This window comes from Osmerus eperlanus, chromosome 8 (assembly GCF_963692335.1).
Source record: "Osmerus eperlanus chromosome 8, fOsmEpe2.1, whole genome shotgun sequence".
Lineage (NCBI taxonomy): Eukaryota > Metazoa > Chordata > Actinopteri > Osmeriformes > Osmeridae > Osmerus > Osmerus eperlanus.
In genome coordinates, this window is record NC_085025.1 from 18,415,119 (window position 1) to 18,438,152 (window position 23,034).

The 23,034-nt window shown below is 42.6% G+C and overlaps 1 protein-coding gene across 2 annotated transcripts in view; it reads right to left on the reverse strand.

Annotated features, from left to right (window-relative positions):
* Window positions 1-3,660: 3,660 nt before the first annotated feature.
* matn3a (matrilin 3a) overlaps window positions 3,661-23,034 on the reverse strand; it is a 35,062-nt gene continuing 15,688 nt past the window's right edge. Inside the window, exons 5-7 of one of the 2 annotated variants that reach the window (XM_062468328.1) lie at window positions 5,936-6,032; window positions 5,621-5,689; window positions 3,661-5,545 (exon numbers count right to left, since the gene is read on the reverse strand). In XM_062468328.1, the coding sequence (XP_062324312.1) occupies window positions 5,632-5,689; window positions 5,936-6,032 (155 nt within the window). In that variant the 3' untranslated portion in view covers window positions 3,661-5,545; window positions 5,621-5,631. The remainder of the gene's footprint in view (window positions 5,546-5,620; window positions 5,690-5,935; window positions 6,033-23,034) is intronic. The other variant, XM_062468329.1, reaches the window with a different exon arrangement.

Genomic DNA, 23,034 nt, shown 5'->3' on the forward strand with positions numbered 1-23,034 from the left:
GGGCCCTTGCAGCTGCGCTAGCCGTTGATGAAGATCTTGAGCTAGCCTGAGAGACACTGATGTTGTCTCTGCTTTCTTCCATCGTGAAATTTCGGTTGAGTTCCAACGATGTTAATTAACCAGCTGGTCACTTGCTTTTTCACTGTATTGTCCTCCTTAAGGTGTATGTAACCAGAATTAGACAGCCAGCCAAACTCCTATCACTGACGACATGGGAGTCAGGAATTAGCCTTCTAGCTCCAGATTTATTTAGTTTGGTGTTCAAAATGATAAAGGAGTGAAAAAGCAATGCTTACGCACGGCAAAACAAGCTTTGGAACTCGACCTGTATGTTACGTGAGGCGAACTTCCAACTGAAACTAAATAGCTGCCTGGTAAATAAACCACTGGCCAGCAGGGGGAACTAGAAACTTACATTTACAGGTAAGGCAGAACATTGGGTATAAAAGGAATTGTGAAGCATGTGTGGATTCTTGATCTCCTGAGACCTTCTCCTCAGCTCTGGCTTGTCAGAATCAGAATCAGAATTCGGTTTATTCGCCATGTATGTTATACAAACACGGAATTTACTGTGGCAGGGAGGTGCAAAACACTAAACATATACAAATCTTAAATTAAGTAAAAGTACAAAAGTTTAACTTACGTTTGTCCTACTCCTTCTTCCTCACCTCTTGCTTTCTATCTCTGGTTTACAATAATCATGGTAGAGTACGTAAGAGGTAAGCTTAATTTATTTCATTCATTTGCAATATGATTAAATGATTATATTATTTAACTTTACGTTGACCATTCTTGCTCTGATTTAACCCATAGAGTCAAATAACTGTAATTCCATTGGTATTGGAATTATTTGGTTAGTGTTAATACACTGTTCAGTTTCCCATCTTCCTTCAAACCATAGGGGAGTTAGTTTTGGTTGTTTGGTCAATATTTCCCCCCTACAATCTTGAAATAGATTTGCTGAAACACCAGTTACAGGACGGTACATGGTCACAGGTGAATCATGTAAATTGTAGGAACCATAGCTGATAAACATACTCATTGTTAGATTTCTATTTGTAGGCAATGAAGAAGACCAAATACAATTTCAATTATTTGTCTTTATTTCAGTGCCAAAAAGCATTTGGTCAGTTCTGAGTGCACGTCCACGGCGAGTAACATCAGCGATGTAGGCCTAAGGGCTGAGAATGTTGCTAAAATAAATTACAGATTGTGACGGGAAACGGTAACGTTAACCTAGGTATTCATCAGGGAATTAAAGCACATCGAATCGCAGTCTTAAGATCCTCTCCCTGCGTATAACTAAGCAAATTACATTTTGTTCGAGATCGGTCTGCTGAACAAGGAAAGGATATCCCATGTCTGCCAATGCTATCAGGCTCAGAAAGTGGGAGGGGGTGGGTAGAAACGCAGAGTTTGGCATGGAAAACCTGCTAGTGAGCAGGTTAGTTTCACAGAGTAAGTTACCATGGAAATTTACCAAAAGGTTTTGTTACCTCTCATTCTGGAAAGGGAAACCCGAAGTATGCCACTTTTGAGGGTTAACCAACTCAGGGCCTCATGTACTAACGCTTTTGCGCCCACTTCAGGCGTATTTGTTTCGCAATTTGCGCGTAAAAGCAAGGCGAGGTATGTACAAACATGCCGCACTGAGGTAAAAGCGCAGAGTGCCTGTCGCGGGAACTGAAAATGGCAATTTGCGCTTTTCCGTGTCATGCATATGCATTCACGGGAGGGTCAAGGGGAAAGTGTGAGTTTCCCATAAAGAGATGGGAGGGGATGCGTAAAATGCGCCTAATTATGTATTCCGCGGTATGTACAAAACCCGCTTGTGAAAGCGCAACTCTATTTTGCGGTGAAAATTCTCCGCCTGTTAAAAGCAGGCGTAAACCAGGATGCGCATATGCCTCCTAGTGAAATGGCAGCCGTAACCCGAGCAAGACGAAGACATAGGAAAAATAATTTTTGCCACAAGGATCACACTTTTTGAGTTGAGCGAACACGAAATCATTACGCGTTACAGATTAAGCAGCCATGCAATATTACAGTTACTGGAAGACATCAAAGATTACATCGAATCTCCGACTCAGCGTTCACATTCCATTCCAGCAGTTGTTAAACTCTTAGCTACATTACAAATATTGGCATCAGGATCACTTCAAACAGTCATTGCTGTTTTGACTTTGGTGGCTGATCCATGATAGAGAGAAAGAAGGAGGCCCATTCAATTGCGCGTTTAAATGCTCGCAATGTACGCTATAGTGGGCGGAGAAAGGCACTGATTACCTGATGACCTGCAGGTTTCGTAAATACGACGTAAACTGAAGTATCACAGAGTGCGCAATCTGCGGGTTGGCCATGGCGCTAATAACGCTACGTTTGCGAATGTACGTACATGAGGCCCTCAGAGTTTTCACTAAACCCGCTACCTGGAATACCCCCCAGAGGGTTTTTACCCCGTTTTTCCTTTGTTTTTTGTTGACAGTACTAAGTTGTGATGGTTACTGTAATATTTTCAAATCAAATCCAAAGTACAGTATTTGTATAGCCCTTTTCACAAGCAATGTCACAGAGGGATTCACATACATCCATAGAACTGCCCCTCAGGCAACCTCAACCCTAAAGGAAGAGAGGGAGTCAGGTGGCTGAGCAGTGAGGGAGTCAGGCTAGTAATCTGAAGGTTGCCAGTTTGATTCCCAGCCGTGTCAAAATGACGTTGTGTCCTTGGGCAAGGCACTTCACCCTACTTGCCTCGGGGGGAATGTCCCTGTACTTACTGTAAGTCGCTCTGGATAAGAGCGTCTGCTAAATGACTAAAATGTAAATGACAAGGAAAAACTCCCAGAAAAACTCACTAGAGGAGAAAAAATGGAAGAAACCTTGAGAGGAGCAATTCAGTAAGGGATCCCCTCCTCCAGACACGGTTGGTGAAAGAGAGGTGCAGAACACAGGCTTAACATAGTCATACAGGAGGGAAGTGTCAATGGGTGTTGAAACACCAAAATCCAATGTTTCAAAATCCATTTTCTTTATTGCTAAATGCATTTTCTGTGTATACATAAACACATTTGTCTTTACATGTAACTACATGCCCTGGATGCTGTTTTCTCATTTTTTTTTGTGTTGTGTCTAATGATTGCTCCATAGTGTTTATGTATTAATTTGCTGTGTTTATGATCAGAAAGCATTGTTTGATTTTGAGCACAGGTTAAATGGTTTAGGGGCGAGTGTTTAATTTTGCCAGAAGAGTCAGAGGTTTTTGAAATTTAGTTTGAGATTTGGTTTTGTGTTTAAAGTTTTGAGAAAAGGGGTGACTGTTTCAAGAAATGTTTTTTAACAATTGTGGAAAAACTGTAATCTCTCACTTCCTATATATGGGTTTAGACGGCTAAGCGGTTAGGGAATCGGCGGTTATGGAATCGGGCTATTAATCAAAAGGTTGCCGGTTCGATTCCCAGGCGTGCAAATGACGTGTCCTTGGGCAAGGCACTTCGCCCTACTTGCCTCGGGGGGAATGTCCCTGTACTTACTGTAAGTCACTCTGGAAAAGAGTATCTGCTAAATGACTACAATTTCATTTAAATGTAAAATGTAAATATGCTCCATTCACACCTTGAATGTGTGATTGCCTTGCTGATCAAAGAGAAAACTCACCTAGAAGAAGAGACCAGAGAACTGGCTGTTGCCTAGGTTTGGGGGCTGCTTTATTTCTGGCAGACCAGGAGTGGACATTGACACTCTATGTTAATTCTCTCAGCAAACGACAATATTTGGGGTACTGAAAAAAACTCCCTTCACAAGACACACAAACCCTTGCCTATGGTGTGGAGGTCAACCTGCCTGAAGGCATTGCCAAATATGTGGAGTCTAAAGTAACTTGGATGAGCATGAAGATATTTAAAATCATTTTAATCTGCAAAACAATGTAGTAGTGAAGATGCCAGAATGTCTGTCTTGAAGCCAGTTGAGATTTGTTATTGATGTGCTTCATTGTATGTTATTCCTGACATCTAAAAATTGCCTAATAAATTGTTTAAAAATTGTTTACAACCTCTGGTGTCCTTTATGCTGTCTTGTATTGAAATTAAGCATTGCTGTGTGTTTTTGTGTGATAATGTGTGTGTGAGAATGTGAGTGTATGTGAATGAAAAGGCGCTAAAGCTGGTATTGTTGTGTTGGGGTCATGTGTTTATATTTTGGGATTTGCTGCTCTCCTTATTTGTTGTAGAGATTTTACCAGATGACATGCAACATCTGTTTTTGGTTGTGAGGCATGTGTTGGAGTTGTGAAGGAAAGAGTAAAGGTGAGACTCGCCTGTGAACCATAACAGTTATGTCATGGTTCCCCATGAATTTTGAGAGATGGATGCCAAATCCCTACTTGAATTGCTGTAGACTTTATACGCCATGTAACACTTTGTATTACAAGGTCAAACTATCAGCAATTTTTTTTCCGTCTCAGTGGAGTATGACATACATAATGATTTATAATGGACGGAGAAAGACAAAAATATAACTATATGAAGCCCCTGACATTTTGAGCAAAAGGGAATCTGATGGTCAGTGAGAGGACTCAGACGGATCCAAAGCAGACTTAAGGTAAACGTTAGAGTATTGACCTAGTACCTCACACAGACATAACAGACAGAATAACCACTGTCCAGTGGGTGTCTGACAAATGAGAAAATATTCATTCTGGAGAGAACATGTGAACCGTTCTCATGTTTTTTCGCAACAACCAAGATGTTAAAAGGACATTTAGTTTTTATCCATTTCAGTATTGCTGGTTGGTACACTGGTTGGTACACTGCCAAGATTAATATATCACATTAACTGAGTTGTGGACACCTGCAAAGCATGATTTAACAGGATGCGATTGTCGTAAATGCTAATGAATAGTGAATATTATGTACATAGATGATGGTATTTGACTAGCTTTTCTACAATCAGAGCCAAAGGTTTCTGAAAGGATACACAGTTCAGTCATATATCCAGAGTACATTTTAACATAGCATTAACAGAAATATCATTTCTAGAGGAAGATATTTGACTTTCTATATTGACAGAGAAGCATACTGTAGGTCCTGAAATACACAGTAATGCTGCTATTACATATGAATGAAAACAGTTATAAAGGCAGATCAAACTGTACCTCCCTTGTATATTCTTTACTCTTAGATGTACAATGTGTACAATGTAAACAAACAATATATTTTATTACTTTTTATACAGTGTGTACTTCAGGTTTCCCGAAAACAGCATTCAAACATAATTCCCTATGCACCTATGTAGCTTATAGAAATCAATTAGACAATCAACTAAATTATATCTTTTACAACCACAAATACAAGTTAACTGCTAAACATATACAGTAAATAATTAACAAACAAGCATTATAGATTTTCTGGTGGGAATCAAGAGCCCAAGACACATAAGGAGATGGGAAGACTTCTACATGACGGGTGGGGTGGGAGGTTAAATGCTTGTGTTGCAACGGTCCATGGCTGTGACGCTAACAGGAAGGTCTCAGGCGTTCCTGACCCAGCTGAAGATAAAAGAGCAGAGGTCAGTCTCAAATATGGGAGAATTTTCCTTCTAAACGTGTATCATGAGTACTTACCCCTGTGTCTTCTATGCACGACCCATCATCCCCTCCAGCTGTTCCACTCTGCCTGTCATGTCAGCTAGTGAAAACAGTCAAGGCAATACTATTCCATCGAACATGACAATTATAGTAGTTGACAAAATCCCATATAATTGTAATGTAACTCAATTATTCTTAATATGTCTGATCTTTAACATCAGTTGTTGAAAAAGTAGCATATATTCCCTGAAGCATTGAAAAAAAACAGCCCATGCCTTAAGCAAACTGAGACTAGGGAAAGTTTGTTTTTGATTGACCTCCACCTATGGTGGAATAACAGAAAGGATATGCCTGGCATTGAGTTCTTGGAGGGCAGCCTGCGTCTGTCTCTGGATGGCCAGTCTGGCTTCACACTTACAGGGGTCCTCAACGACCTCCACTTTCACCTCTTTACACCAGTGAGAGGCCACATTTTACAATAATGTAACAGGTTACCCACTCCCTTTACCGATCATAATATAACATAACTAGTGCACAGTGCCCGTGATGCAGTTGGTAAGAGGCCAGTGAAACACACAAATACAGTTTAACTATAGATAGTGCCCGTGATAAAATTGGTGGGACACACACAGATTCCTGGAATTATAGATAGGGCACATTGCCCGTGATGATGTCGGTGACACACATATTTCTGTAATTATAGATAGATAGTGCAGTGCCCGTGATGCCGCTGGTGATGATGGTTCTTCTCAGTGGCTTTGGTAGGCCACCTATATTTCTCAGATCACAATTTTAATTCTCTGTCATCTCTGAAGTATTGCGTAAACCTCCACATCAGGGGCATTGTTAGACCCTTTTTACTGGGGCACGTGCCCCAGTAAAATGTAAAGTTTGAGTTTTAACAATTTACTTTATTAGTCAGTGCATTCATTTAGATTGATAATCCCGGAAATTTATGCAGTATCCCAATCAACGGTTGTAAAATCAAAGCAGTTTAACCGAAAACACAAACCGATGCCAGCAGAATTCCATGTCAAGTGGTAGGAATAGTGCCCATGTTGGTGATGTGCGCTGGTGATTATGATGTTGTAGTTATGTGCGCTGGTGATTATGATGTTGTAGTTATGTGCGCTGGTGATTATGATGTTGTAGTTATGTGCGCTGGTGATTATGATGTTGTAGTTATGTGCGCTGGTGATTATGATGTTGTAGTTATGTGCGCTGGTGATTATGATGTTGTAGTTATGTGCGCTGGTGATTATGATGTTGTAGTTATGTGCGCTGGTGATTATGATGTTGTAGTTATGTGCGCTGGTGATTATGATGTTGTAGTTGATTTGGTGTTAAGAGTTTTGTGCATATTTGCAATGTGCAGGTAGTTTTGACATCAGTAAACACATTCATTTATGTAACATAATTCACGGATCTATCGGCTACTGAAAGTATCCACTTTATATTGTCGTTCTGTTAGCTATCCAGCATTTAATCCATAAAGGGAACCCTTGGAAAGCAGCTGATTCAATGTTATGCTAACAGTCAGCACTGCTAACTAATTGTAGCTAATAACTTTCCAGCTATACATACTAAAATAAACCATCCACTTTAAATATAGTATATCTCTTAGTTAGCTAGCCAGTATTTCAGGGGCGTCGCTAGACCCTTTTTACTGGGGCACGTGCCCCTGTAAAGGGCTTAAAGTATGGCTTAAAGTATTCCGGCACCGTGCCGGATGTCCGGCGTGCGGCCGTGAGGAATCAAATCATAAAAAATTGGGGAGCTTGCATGCGACTTAATATTTTTTTGTCAATTGATTTCACCTACCAATCATATGAGGAACGCAGCCCTAACTAACGTTACAAGCCTATCAGATGCAGAGCGTGGGCGGATCCTGGCAACACAGTGTGATTGAGATCCATACGTCATGTTAACGTTGTCAGTGAAAGCATGGAGCGCAAGTTCATGAAGCCTGGGGATGATGTCCTACCCATAGATAAAGGACTCAAAAATAAATGGTGCTGGGCGTGGATAGAAGAAGTTAGAGTCTTTTGGCAGTTGGTGCCAGAAACTGAGAGCCTCATGCTTGTTTCTGCACGTTTTGCTCGAGGAAGCTACTATATGCTAACAGCGGTAAGAAAGTGCTTGCTCATCATGAGTTAGACCCATAGACTTATATACAGTAGACACAGCAAGCCTGGCGAGGTATCGCAAGCTTCACCCACCCCAGGCGAGTTTACACGGCTGTTTGCGCGTCAATGATGCTTCACTCCGTTAACCTGCGCCTCGTCCGTTACTGTTTACAACGTTAGCTTGGCTACTTGTTTGGCGTTGCCTTTTCAGCGTGAGATATACAATGTGTGGCGTGAGAGCGTGAGAAATGGTTGAAATGCGTGTCACACGGCGAAACAGTGAGAGTTGGCAGCTCTGAACTGAGCTATCATTGCAGCACGTCCAGTCTGAAATACCCCTTGATGGCCAAGCACACAGCTGATGTTTTTAGTAATAGAAGTTCCACATACTGCTTAAGTATTGACTGCTTAAGTATTGTGCCGGATTAAAGAAACTGTAAACTTGAATATCTGGCTCCTCGTTGTTCTAGCTCGGCAAAGAAAGCTAAGTTAAATAGGCATATTATGATGATGATGGGTGTTGCTTTACTATTTCTAGCTTACTGTTATTGTTAATGCCTTGTGGTGTTAACTGACATAACGTTGCATAACCATAACAATATTGTGTCAGACATGATTTATTCATCTTCGTCTTTGCTCCAGAAGAACGTGTCAACAATTTATAATGACGCCTTAACATGCCACAATATCACTAATTATATTTGGCTATTTTTACGTTTGTCATGACATGAACATAATAACGTTCATTACAACATTGTTAAATCTGCTTTAAAATAATGGAAATAAACAACCGTCATGTATGTATGGGAGTCAGGTGGCTGAGCGGTTAGGGAATCGGGCTACATTTACATTTAGTCATTTAGCAGACGCTCTTATCCAGAGCGACTTACAGTAAGTACAGGGACATTCCCCCCGAGGCAAGTAGGGTGAAGTGCCTTGCCCAAGGACACAATGTCAGTTGGCATGACCGGGAATCGAACGGATTACTAGCCCGATTCCCCCACCGCTCAGCCACCTGACTCCCCTGTGCTAGTAATCTGAAGGTTGCCAGTTCGATTCCTGGCCGTGCCAAATGACGTTGTGTCCTTGGGCAAGGCACTTCACCCTACTTGCCTCGGGGGAATGTCCCTGTACTTACTGTAAGTCGCTCTGGATAAGAGCGTCTGCTAAATGACTAAATGTAATGTGTGCAACCATTTGTAAAACTGGCTACAGCAAGGCAGGCGAACTGTAGATTATCAAGCCCTTTCTCCTTGTGCTCATTCAGCTCAGCTAAATCAGCGATCGTCTATCATTCCCTTTTGTGCTTGTGCCCTGTTCGTATCCGCAAGCACATTTCCAGGCACCTTTTCTTGACACAAGCAAATAAATGGGGTGCCCATTTCGGATTGGTTTCAAAAATGATTCTATGAAACAGCTAGTAGTATGAGCCAGGTTCGAGAATCTAACAAAAATTATTGGGGGAGATAGTTTTGGATAAGTTGACTGGAGTTGATAGAATAAAAACGACCGGACGAGTCGGGTAGCAAATCAGAAATGCAATACCACCTACATCCACCGGGGCCGTTGCCTCAAGCCAAGAGAAGGGTCCAATTGCAGCGCTCCCTCTCCAGGCCCCTCTAAACCGGAACTCTCTCCTCAGGCCCCTGAAGCCGGAACTCTCTCCTCAGGCCCCTCTTTACATGTGTATCCAAGGAATTAGCGCCACCGCTGGTCGGAGGATACTGTAGGCTATTTATATTAACAGGCTGACTTACATTGAACTTCGGTTTTAGCATAAGTCAATAGTGTTTAACATAGCGGAAATTAGCATTGTGGCTAGTGTTACGTATGGCGAACATCAGAATCAGAATCACGTTTATTGGCCAAGTACATTTTCACATACAAGGATTTTTTTTCTGGGTTTGGTTACTCTCAATGAACTTAAACTGAAAATATGCAGTATAACACAACAGTTTAGGATAAAATAAATAAATATAACATATAATAATAAAATATAATAATTTGTCAACTGTTCATTAGAGTGACGGCAAGGCGGAAAAAACTGTTCCTGTGTCTGGTGATTTTGGTGTACAGAGATCTGTAGCGCCTGCCAGAGGGGAGGAGTTGGAACAGATTATGTCCAGGGTGTGAGGGGTCTGCAATGATTTTACCTGCCCGTTTCCTGGCTCTGGAGGTGTACAGGTCCTGGATGGTGGGCAGGTCGGCACCGATAATCATTTCTGCAGACCTGACTGTCCGTTGTAGTCTGTTCCTGTCCAGTTTAGTGGCCGATCCAAACCAGACAGTGATGGATGTGCAGAGAACAGACTCAATGACTGCAGTGTAAAACTGGATCAGCAGGTCCTGAGGCAGGCAAGTACATCCTCTGCTGGGCCTTTGTGATGTTTGGCTCCCACTTCAGGTTCTGTGAGATTGTGGAACCCAGAAACCTGAAGGATTCCACAGCAGACACAGTGCTGGGCTGTGTTTCCCGATAACGATGGATCGTAGCTGTTACGAGGGTTCTCTACGATCAAAATAACGATCCATCGTTATTTCTTACGTGCGTTTCCTGAACATGCTCTTAAGGAGAACCATCGTACGTGTCTCTTAAGTTGCACTTAACAAGACGCTGTCCATTGTACTGAAATGTGATTCTTCTGGCGCAACTTTAAGACTTTAAAATGTAAACGTTAACCAAAATATTTGACGAATTACGGTACACAAAAAATATTTTCTGTCGCTACAGAAAACTTTACATTCATTATAGGCTACTTATTTTAGTACTTTTCAATGTACATTGTATGATGCTACATGAAGGCAAAGACAATAAAGTGAACGTGCAAACTATGCTGCATCTGAGTTTTACACCGGTGTTAGGACCCTGCAATCAGCGACACAGGATGCTAAATACCAATAGGAGGTCTTGGAAATTAAGTGGGCTTGTCTCCAAATTGAGGTGAGGAAGCTCTTGTTTGAAGAGATGAAGTTCACAAGGCCCTCCATTTCTGTGCCTATTCGTATTCCCAATTAACAAGGTAGTGTCAAATTTAGGTTACCTTATAGCCTAATCATACAATGTTTATTTAAATTAAGTAAAGGCTGAATTGTGTATTGTATCATATATTCAGTGTTGCCTGTCCAATCCTTACATGTTTACCTTATAGATCCATGTGAGGAGCAGGAAGAACAAACTCCACTAAAACAACTATTTCTCAAATTACTTGTGCCTTGGTTTTTAACTCTTCTTGGTAGGCTACTCCACTTTCCATAGGCAAATATATATATATATATATGAGTCCTATATTTACTATTTGATTGAACTACAAGGTTAAAAACCATGCATATAAATGGTATCACACATGGCATGTCCCAGCTAGCAGCTGGGACATGCCATGTGTGATACACATATTGGCCACAAATGACATTGTGACAAATGACAAACACATAAGTAATGAATACCCCGTCTTCAACATGGAATCATTGTTTCTGACATTAATAATCAACTCTACTTTAATTGATGGTTGATCAATTATACTCATTATGAGTGTAAGATATGTCATGTCTTCAATGGCTTTTATGATTTTTGTACGAGTTTTCACTCCCTCCCAGCCCCTTCACCCTGTGTGACTTCCCAGTCAACCCTGTGGAGTCTTTCCATTTCCTGGGCGCCACCATCTCCTAACATCAGGCTCGGCTCTGCCACCAGCCTCTTCATCCACCGGGCTTGGCGTGCTACCAGCCCTATAATTCTAATAAACATCTTCAATGTTCAATTGTTGTTGTGTTATTGTACTTGTAAAAGCGTTACGTTAATGCCTTTCTAGTTACTATTGCACATTACAACAGCCATATTTCAATTTTAGACTGACATTTGTTTTTTAAATACCTTCATTGCATGCGCCAAACCCACCAAATCAAATTATTTTGTGTAACCTAAATTTACTTGAGAATAAACCGGATTCTGATATTTTTTCGGCACTTAAACTTGTATGGTTCACTAAGAAATATCCCAGTTCCATTGGAAGTAACTTTCAGCATTAGTCTAATGTAGTTTTCATGGTCAGCCTACGTGTGTCTCCACTGAGTCTCTGTGCTACGATGCACTTAGCGATCTACGACTGGTCTGGAGCTCTCGTTAATCTACGAGGATTTTCAAGTGCCTCTTTAGCTACGATGGTTTCGGGAAACGGCCCGTACAACTAAGATCCATCGTACGATGGACGCTTTCGGGAAACGCAGCCCTGTTCAGTATGGTGAGGGAGGGCAGTGAAGGTGTCGTCTGCAAATTTCAGGAGCTGAACAGACGGGTCTCCTGAGGTGCAGTCGTTTGTGTACAGAGAGAAGAGCAGTGGGGAGAGCACACATCCCTGGGGGGCACCAGTGCTGACTGTCCGAGTGCTGGATGTAATTTCTCCCAGCCTCACCTGCTGCTTCCTGTCTGTCAGGAAGTTTGTAATCCACTGACAGGTGGAGGCAGGCACAGTGAGCTGGGTGAGTTTGGTGAGGAGGACTTCTGGGATGATGGTGTTGAACGCCGAGCTGAAGTCCACAAACAGCATCCTTGCATACGTCCCTGAGCAGGGGGCCTGTGATGACCTTCAGGTGGGACAACACCCGTCTCTCAAAGGACTTCATGACCACAGACATCAGGGCCTGTAGTCATTCAGTCCAGTGATGGAGGGTTTCTTGGGAACCGGGATGATGGTGAAGCAATTGAAGCAGGAGGGGACTTCACACAGCTCCAGAGATCTGTTGAAGATCCGTGTGAAGATGGCGGCCAGCTGGTCAGCACAGACTTTCAGACAGGAGGGTGACACACTGTCTGGGCCTGGAGCCTCCCTGATCTTCTGTCTCTGAAAGAGCTGACACACATCTTCTTCACAGACCGTCAGTGCCAAGGGGGAGTTAGGAGGGAGGGGGGAGGTTATAGCAGGGGGTGCAGTTTGTTGGGTGAAGTCTGAGTTGGAGCGGGGTGTGGATGTGGGGTTATCAAACCTGCAGTAAAACTCATTCAGATCGTTGGCTAGTTGAGGGTTCTCTGCAGTGTGGGGGGACGGTTTCCTGTAGTTGGTGATATCCTGCAGGCCTCTCCACACTGACGCAGGATTGTTGGATGAGAACCATTTTTTACGTTTTTCAGAGTTAGGTGGTGATTGATGAAGCAGCATTGGATTAGCAGTATAGATATCCAATGTTTTTTTATGGTATGATAAAGTTGTTTGCGACTATTGGCCTACTGTGTTTGGATCAGTCATACAATCGTTGCCTGTGACTGGAAGTTGAAATCTGCGTCTCTATCCAAAAGTCTGCTAAATGAAACCTAAAATCCTCTCGCCTTTATTTGTATGTTTATGATATAAATGTGGTTCTAGACAGCTAATTTAATCATTTTAAAATAATATTTTGTGATAATGTTCGTAATGTTCGCCATACGTAACGCTAGCCGCAATGCTAATTTCCGCTATGTTAACACTATTGACTTATGCTAAAACTGAAGTTCAATGTAAGTTAGCCTATTAATATAAATAGCCTACAGTATCCTCCGACCAGCAGTGGCGCTAATACATCGGACACACATGAAAAGAGGGGCCTGAGGAGAGAGGGGCCTGAGGAGAGAGTTCCGGTTTAGTTCCGCTGCAATTGGACCCTATTGCAAGCCGAGGTGCGAGGGGTGGGGGTCTGGTGGGGGTCTAGAGCCGCTGCTCGTGCACTCAAACTTACCACAACGTTGCTGGAAGCAACTGTTACAGCTGACACACCGTTGTCTATGACTGACTGTGCCTGCAACTCGTTTGTGCACATTTATTTCTGAACATTTAGTCATTTAGCAGACGCTCTTATCCAGAGAGACATGACTTGTCATTCACAATTTCGCAGCCACTGGTAACCCTACGTAGAAAACTAGCAGAAGACAAAAAAGCAATAACTAGACGTTGGTTTCAAATCAACATGCGAGTTAGCCTACATGAACACCCATGGCATCACACTACATTTTTTTTTGTCTGAGAAGCAAAAAAATGCATGTTCTCACTCAATGTTGAGTGCAGTTTCTCTCCACCCCCCACCCCTCTCCCCCCCCCCCCCAAAAGGTTCTGGCTCAGGAATTTTTTCACTTTGACCCCTGCATTTATATTGATAATCCCGGAAAAAGAAACGCAGAATCCAAATAAACACTTGTAACATCAACGCAGTTTGATCAAAAACACAAACTGAATTCCATGTCCGTGTGCACTTGCTATAGCCACTGCAGTGCGCACACAGAAGTCCAGGGGCCTCATGTATAAAAGATTGCACAGCTTATCAGAAGATGGCGTACGGCCAAAACTTGAAAAGTATACCTATGCACAGAAATATTCACAACATATATGCGTATAAAACCGGTCATACGCCAGGTCCTGCGCACCTTTCCTTTATAAATCATAATCAACGTGAGATTGACCGCATGTGAACGAGCCATTGACCCTTGCCTCCTCCCATAAATTAATATGCAGATGGCCTATAAATGCGTCCCTGAGGTAATTTCTTTGTCTGAATTAAAATGGCTAAACACGCAAAAAATAAATATTTTACAGGCTGTGAGATCGAGGTTCTAACAACAGAGGTGGAGGCGAGGAAATGTGTCCTGTTGTTTGGCGTCTTGTCATCCTATTAGCAAACCCAAAATATTTTGTTCACATTTTCTGCGATCGCAGATGTTCCACAACAGTTTGACGCCGAATATGGTTGATTGAATGTTGACAGACTTTGCAAAAAAGTATTGACCATCTTCAGAAAGATCGCCTGAAAACTCCCTGGCCCTGTCTATTGCTGTAATTTTGGTTGATAAGTGTTTCCGTGTCAATTATCACAGACCTACACTGGTGGCTCTGTTTACAAGTTAAATATTTCGAAAGAATAGAGACGTAATATGAGTCGACAAGTTTATTTACATTTTGCCTCAGACCAATGCATTCTATTTGGAGTTCCGCGGGTTTTCGTCGGAATTCTGCTGGCGCAAATTACGTTTGGGCCTGGGTATAGACCAATTATTTGTTTGTAAACATTCGGGTTGCACGCTCAACATGGTGGCAGAAAACCGGGAAATTATAGCTTTTATAACGGCTAGACTAGAGGATTACATGGATAATACAAATAGTTAAATTTAAAAAGACCAAAAAGTTCGAGAGTTAAGTTAAGTTAAGAGAGAAAGCGATTCCCTATAGAGCTCCGGATGTCACGTGACTTTACTGTTTACGTCGCAATTTTGGCAGGAAAGTAGTGGCTAAAATGAACGGCGCCAGCACGGATTTCAACCTGTCCGAGTTCACTGCCCAATTTAATTCAAAAGACATAGGCGGGTATAAAGCAAAACTTAATTAAACATCGATTAAACATTAGTGATCCATATAATGCTCACGGAGCTATTTTTACGACCTTTACGAGTGAAATGGAAGGCTTCCCTGACCTTCTGTATCCAGATATTAACAACTCTCTATCAACTTTCATTCGTCCTACTCTGGAGTCTTTGAAAGCCTACAAAAGCCTGGAGGGATATAAATGGACGCAATCAGCTGGATTAGTGATGAATATTCAGTTTTGAAGTCTACCGGCTACAAATTGCTATGTGTAGCTAACGTTAATGCAGTCAGTTTTATAACTTGTATAGCTAGCTAGGGTTAGCAATGTTCGTTAACGGTTAGCTACTAACGTTGGCTAACGTAGCTACATTATATCGGTGCACTTTTCATCACAAAAAATGCCATTACATATTTATTACAAATAAGTCATTCCAAGAGACTGAATGATCCTCAGTTGAAGCCATGGGTGGTTGTCAGGAATTATAGGAATTATAATAGATCCAAGATGGCGCCGATGATGGCTGCCTCGGTTGCTAGGTGCGCTCTGTTTTGTCTTGTTTTGTCTGTTAATTCAGTGTTCTGCCAAGATTTCCGGGGTTCTCTAACAAGAGAAGTACTTCTAAACATCAGGACTACAACTCCTGTGGATTTGTTTCCCACTTTTCTGCTTCCAGCGGCAGATTTAGTGGGAATTCTAGCCAGTGCCGCGCCAGGCTTTGCTCATGCAGTGAAACGCCGTAGAAGGGGAAAGCGAGCGGGAGTGTTAGTTCGGCTTCGCAGACGTGGAATCCGAACAGTGCTTCCAAGTTTTTTCCTCTCCAACGTACGTTCACTGTGCAATAAAATGGACGAACTTCAGCTACTGATGGTGAAAAACAGAGACTTTCTTTCATCTTCGGTTTTGTGCTTCACGGAGACATGGCTGTGCGATTTGATCCCGGACACTGCATTACATCTGGCAGGCTTTCAACTCGTGAGAGCTGACCGGGACATTGCACTCTCCGGCAAAACCAAAGGCGGTGGTATTTGTTTCTACATCAACAGTGGCTGGTGTGTAGATGTGACAGTGATTCTGCAACATTGTTCTCCGGATCTGGAATAATTTTTTATAAACTGTCAACCTTTTTACTCGCAACGAGAATAATGCGTCACTCATTTTGGTCGGCGTTTACATGGCACCGGGTCCACAGGTTAAAGAGGCCCAACGCATGCTCGCCGACCAGATTCTGAGTGTGGAGCGAGCAAACCCGGATTCCCTTGTTATCGTACTTGGCGACTTTAACAAAGGTAATCTCAGCCACAAACTCCCTAAATACAGACAATTCATCAAATGCCCAACCAGAGAAGTGAATACTCTGGATCACTGCTACACTACAGTCAGTAGAGCCTACCATGCCGTCCCTCGTGCAGCACTGGGTCACTCTGACCATACCATGGTCCATCTGATTCCTGCATACAGGCAGAAATTAAAGCTCTGTAAACCTGTTGTGAGGACATCAAAACAGTGGACCAGTGAGGCTATGGAGGATCTGCGGGCGTGCTTGGACTGTACTGACTGGGATATGTTCACGACTGCTACCAATAATCTGGATGAACTCACAGAGGCTGTGACATCATACATCAGCTTCTGTGAGGACTGCTGTATTCCAACACGCACCAGGGTGAACTTCAACAACGACAAGCCCTGGTTCTCAGCAGAGCTCAGAAGGTTGAGGTCAGAGAAGGAGGAAGCATTTCGGAGTGGGAATAGAGACAGATTCAAGGAGTCGAAGAACAGGTTTAGCAAGGCGGCAAGAGAGGCTAAACGACTGTACTCAGAGAGACTGAAGCGTCAGTTCTCTGCTAACGACTCTGCTTCTGTCTGGAGAGGGCTCAGGCAGATCACCAACTACAAGCCCAGAGCCCCCCACTCCACTAACGACTCCCGCCTGGCCAACGACCTGAATGAGTTCTACTGTAGATTTGAAAGACAATTGGACTGCCCTGAACTACCCCTTCCCACCCACGGGCCCTCCTCCCTCACCCCCTCTACAGTGACAACTCTCTCCATTCAGGAGGGTGACGTTAACAGACTTTTCAAGAGGCAGAACCCCCGCAAAGCAGCTGGGCCGGACTCTGTCTCTCCTGCCACCCTCAAGCACTGCACTGACCAGCTGTCTCCGGTGTTCACCTACATCTTTAACACCTCCCTGGAGACATGCCATGTGCCAGCCTGTCTCAAGTCCTCCACCATCATCCCTGTGCCCAAAAAGCCAAGGCCAACAGGACTCAATGACTACAGACCCGTCGCCCTGACCTCTGTGGTAATGAAGTCTTTTGAGCGCCTTGTGCTGGCACACCTCAAAGCCATCACAGACCCTTTCCTGGACCCACTGCAGTTTGCCTACAGAGCCAACAGATCTGTGGATGACGCCGTTAACATGGCCCTCCACTTCACCCTACAGCACCTGGACTCCCCAGCATCCTATGCCAGGATCCTGTTTGTGGACTTCAGCTCTGCCTTCAACACCATCATCCCTGCCCTGCTTCAGGACAAGCTCTCCCAGCTGAACGTGCCCGACTCCACCTGCAGGTGGATCACAGACTTCCTGTCTGACAGGAAGCAGTGCGTTAAGCTGGGAACACAAGTCTCTGACTCTTGGTCCATCAGCACCGGATCTCCTCAGGGCTGCGTCCTTTCCCCTCTGCTCTTCTCCCTGTACACCAACAGCTGCACCTCCAGTCATCCGTCTGTCAAACTTCTGAAGTTTGCGGACGACACCACCCTCATTGGGCTCATCTCTGACGGGGATGAGTCTGACTATAGGTGGGAAGCTGACAACCTGGTGACCTGGTGTAGCCAGAACAACTTGGAGCTCAATGCTCTTAAGACAGTGGAGATGGTTGTGGACTTCAGGAAGAATACAGCCCCACTCACCCCCATCACCCTGTGCGACTCCCCAGTCAACACTGTGGAGTCCTTCCGCTTCCTGGGCACCATCCTCTCCCAGGACTTCAAGTGGGAACTGAACATTAGCTCCCTCACCAAAAAAGCACAACAGAGGATGTACTTCCTACGGCAGCTGAAGAAATTCAACCTGCCAAAGACAATGATGGTGCACTTCTACACAGCCATCATTGAGTCCATCCTCACCTCTTCCATCACCGTCTGGTACGCTGCTGCCACTGCCAAGGACAAGAGCAGACTGCAGCGTATCATCCGCACTGCTGAGAAGGTGATCGGCTGCAATCTGCCTACCCTCGAGGACCTGCACACCTCGAGGACCCTGAGGCGTGCGAGGAAGATTGTGGCCGACCCCTCCCACCCTGGTCACTCCCTGTTCCAGCTACTCCCCTCTGGCAGAAGGCTGTGGTCCATCAGGACCAAAACCTCACGCCATAAGAACAGTTTCTTTCCATCTGCTACTGGCCTCTTCAACAAGGCCAAGGACTCCCATTGACATTCATTCACTTATTTAACTATTATAAGTCCATCTAATGGCAATTCAGTATGCATAAGCCACTTTATCTCAGTATCTGATTGCACTATGTTGACCATTCACGCTGCTCATTATTCTTATTTTTATATATATTTTATTTTATATTTAAATTGTTGTATTCTTAGATTGTTTAGTTCTTAGAAATAGTTAAACTTTTGTACTTTTACTTAATTTAAGATCTGTATATGTTTAGTGTTTTGCACCTCCCTGCCACAGTAAATTCCGTGTTTGTATAACATACATGGCGAATAAACCGAATTCTGATTCTGATTATAGTGTTTTTCTCTTTGGATCTTGGGAATCCTATAAAATGCTCTCCCATAATATTTTCCCCGGTGGTTCAGGCATCCCGGCGCACAGCAGCTATCCACCATGTTGAATCAACGTTTATTGAAATAGGCAGCAAATTAAACTATGTATAATATGTATGTAAGTATATATGTATGTACACTGGTGCTCCACTTGGCTCTACACTTTCCTGCCAAAATGGCGATGACGGTGCATGCTGGGAGCTCTATTGATCTGTCACACCAGAATTTTGATTTGGGTCACGAAAGTCTTGAAATTTGAGTGAGAATGTCGCCCGGTAGACCACAGTCTTACAGTGCGTTCACACTGCAGCGGAGCGGGCGGCGCGTGGTGTCGGCTTCCAATTCATTTTCAATGAAACCAGGCGTTGACGCTCGCGTAGGGCATTGTGGGAAGGCGAGCGGAGCGGAGCGGAGCGGAGCGGAGCGTTGCAAGTTGGATTTTCTCAACTTTATGTAAATGAGGAGCGTGAAAACGCTAGCGTTGGCCAATCGGATTGTTTTCTTGTTTCTTGTAACGTAGCAACCTTTGGTCATGATAAACATTTCTAGGTTTCACAATTTCAAGATGGAGGAGAAACTTTTCGTATGTGTCTGCACACCCAGTTCTGTTCAGAACAAAGTTACTAATGTGACGAGCCTGAATTTAAAGATTACATTAAACTAATAATGCATGGTGCATGGTTGCCGATGTCGTCATTGTTCCTAGTGTGTTTTTATAGCCTACTTTTAAATTCAGTCTCGTCACATTACGTGACTGTTCTGTGCCACTGCTAGCCCACCCTACAAACGACTGGTTGAGTGACCGGTGGCGTAACATGTATTCTACTGTAATCTTGCACTAGTAAAATCTTGCACTTACATAAATGTTGTGTAAAAGTGGTATTTTGATCGATATTGTGAGTACATGAACCCAAATCTGCACGCTTGGCCATGACTACAACAGTGACCTTAGAGAACTACAACTCTGTATTAACTTGTCTAACACGCCCCCGAGCGTGGTGTACTGTGGGAAGGCAAGCGATGCAGAGCGTTAAAAAACGCTGCAGTGTCGGCTTCCAATTCATTTTCAATGAAACCAGGCGTTGACGCTCGCGTAGGGCATTGTGGGAAGGCGAGCGGATAATATGGCGTGAAATTAGTGCCAGGAGAGCGAGCTCTGTAAAAACGATTTGTAACTTGCAAAAAGATTTGTGTCTCTGTAGAAAATGATTTGTGTACTTGCAAAAAAAAGTTTTATGTCTCCGTAGAAGAAGGCAAGATTTGTGTACTTGCAAAAAAGATTTGTAACTTGCAAAAAAGATTTGTGTACTTGTAAAAAAAAGTTTTGTGTCTCCGTAGAAGAAAAATATTTGTGTACTTGTAAAAAAAAGTTTCAACGTAGCAACCGTTGGTCATGATAAACATTTCTAGGTTTCACAATTTCAAGATGGAGGAAAAACTTTTCGTATGTGTCTGCACACCCAGTTCTGTTCAGAACAAAGTTACTAATGTGACGAGCCTGAATTTAAAGATTACATTAAACTAATAATGCATGGTGCATGGTTGCCGATGTCGTCACTGTTCCTAGTGTGTTTTTATAGCCTACTTTTAAATTCAGTCTCGTCACATTACGTGACTGTTCTGTGCCACTGCTAGCTCGCTAGCCCAGCCTACAAACGACTGGTTGAGTGACCGGTGGCGTAACATGTATTCTACTGTAATCTTGCACTAGTAAAATCTTGCACTTACATAAATGTTATGTAAAAGTGGTATTTTGATCGATATTGTGAGTACATGAACGCAAATCTGCACGCTTGGCCATGACTACAACAGTGACCTTAGAGAACTACAACTCTGTATTAACTTGTCTAACACGCCCCCCGAGCGTGGTGTACTGTGGGAAGGCAAGCGATGCAGAGCGTTAAAAAACGCTACAGTGTGAACCAAGCCCCCACCCCTCGCCCCTCGGCTTGAAGCAACGGCCCCGGTGGATGTAGGTGGTATTGCATTTCGTCTTTGACTTCCGACTCTTCCGGTCGTTTTTATTCTATTAACTCCAGTCAACATTTGCAAAGCTATCTCCCCCAATAATTTTTGTTCGATTCTCGAACCTGGCTCATACTACTAGCTTTTTCATAGAATAATTTTTCCTGATTTTTGCTAAGTTTGAAACCAATCCGAAATGGGTAAACTAGCACCCCATTTATTTGCTTACGTCAATAAAAGTTGCCTGCAAATGTGCTCGCGGATACTAACAGGGCACGAGCACAAAAGTTCACATTGGCCGATAGCCGATTTACCTGGAGCTGAAAGAAATGGCTTGAGTTGCCTGCCCTTGTAGCAAGTTTAGCAAATGGTTGTCACACATACATGAAATGTTGTTAATATAGTTTATTCCCGTTATTTTAAAATAGATTTTATTTTTCGTAAAAACGTTCATGACATGATGGCAAATATTATATTATGTTAAGCGTGAGCATAGATTGTTGACATGTCTATCTGGAGCAAAGACGAAGATTAATAGTACTTTAACTGATAACCACAATAGGAAATGATATATATATATATTTAAATAATATTAGTCTTGCCTTCAGAAGCTTTTGTTAACACACTCATTATTCGTTTTTTGATCGTGTCAAAGCCAGACTGCTTTTGTGGGACAATGAAGGTCCCCAGTGACTCTATGTTTCACCCCCACTTATATCTGATGGAAACGTCTTGTATATAGTTCTGTTAATATGCCCCTTTCAAAGGCACGTTCAATAAAGTAGATTATATTTTAGACACACTTATCAATTTATTACATTATTACCAAGTCTTGTTAGATCACGTTATATCCATTAATAGGCGTTTGGGTTAGGGTTAACCCTACAAAACCAATTGGTTTTTTAGGTTGAACATATAAAACACAAGCCACATTTCTACACTGATGTTAAATTGAAGGCAGTGTGATTTTCGTGGCATTTCGTTTGTATATAAAGTTGACAGTAAGGTATGGTAAATCTGCATTATGGAAGATTTCTGTTACAAAAATAACTATTAAGCTTTCTTTGCCTGGCGAGAACAACGACGGAGCTAAGTGTTCATGTTAACAGTTTATTTAATCCGATACAATGCGTTGGAAATCATACTCAAATCACGAAGAAAAAAAACAACATATGTGATGAGTTCCATCTAGAATAGCCCTATATTTAGCCCTATAGCCTATTTCTAAAAAACAAGTGAACGGAACACTATACAGTGACAGCATACATTTCCGTAAAGTTTGCATCATGTCTCTGATTCTTATCGGACTTGTACCCCATTCTGCCACTGCAATGCCTTAGCTCACACGCTCGCAACCATATAAATCTATGCTCGCGACTGGTTGTCGCAAAGTATGACGTGTACAGCTAGTTGCAAGCGTGCACAAGGTCTCGGAGCTAGCCGCCATTCTGTTATTGGGAGGGGACTTTAACAACATTTTACATTGTCATATGGATAAATGGCCTCCTGGTAAGCCAAATAGAAACAATACTAGTCTCATAGCTTTTATGGATAGATTTGATCTCATAGACATATGGAGAAAAAAATATCCTGATGATAAATCATTCACGTGGAGTAATAGTACAGGTTCGAGTCAGTCTAGAATTGATTTTTGGTTCATCTCTGGGAGTCTTAACAAAGATGCTATAGAGGTGGGTATATGCCCAACTCCTCTTACAGATCATAAGGCGATATGTTTTTGTTTAAAGTTATCCAATTTGAAAAGTGGGACTGCTCAGTCAAGGTATTGGAAACTCAATTGCTCACTATTACAAGATGATGATGTTAGAACAGAAGTTTTAAATCAGATTTCTTATTTTTGGTCAAAAGCTAAAGAAGAAGAACGATTTAGTAGTAATTGGGAGCTATTTAAATTTGAGGTGGGATTTCTTTTTTTTTGAAAATATGGCTCTATGAAGTCCACATCTCAAAGATCTGCAGAATTAAGGGTAATAACAAGGATGACCTTTTTGTCAAATAAAAGCCCAAATACATTATTAGACGAGGAAAAAGTTGAGTTAGTTAATCTACAAGCTAAATTAGATGTCTTGTATAATCAGAAGGCAAGGGGTGCTTTTATTAGATCGAGAGCTAAATGGTTGGAAGAGGGGGAACAAAATTCACACTATTTCTTTAATTTGGAAAGAGCTCATTCCAATAACCAGAGTATTAATAAGTTGAATATTGATGGGGTTATTACAGATGACT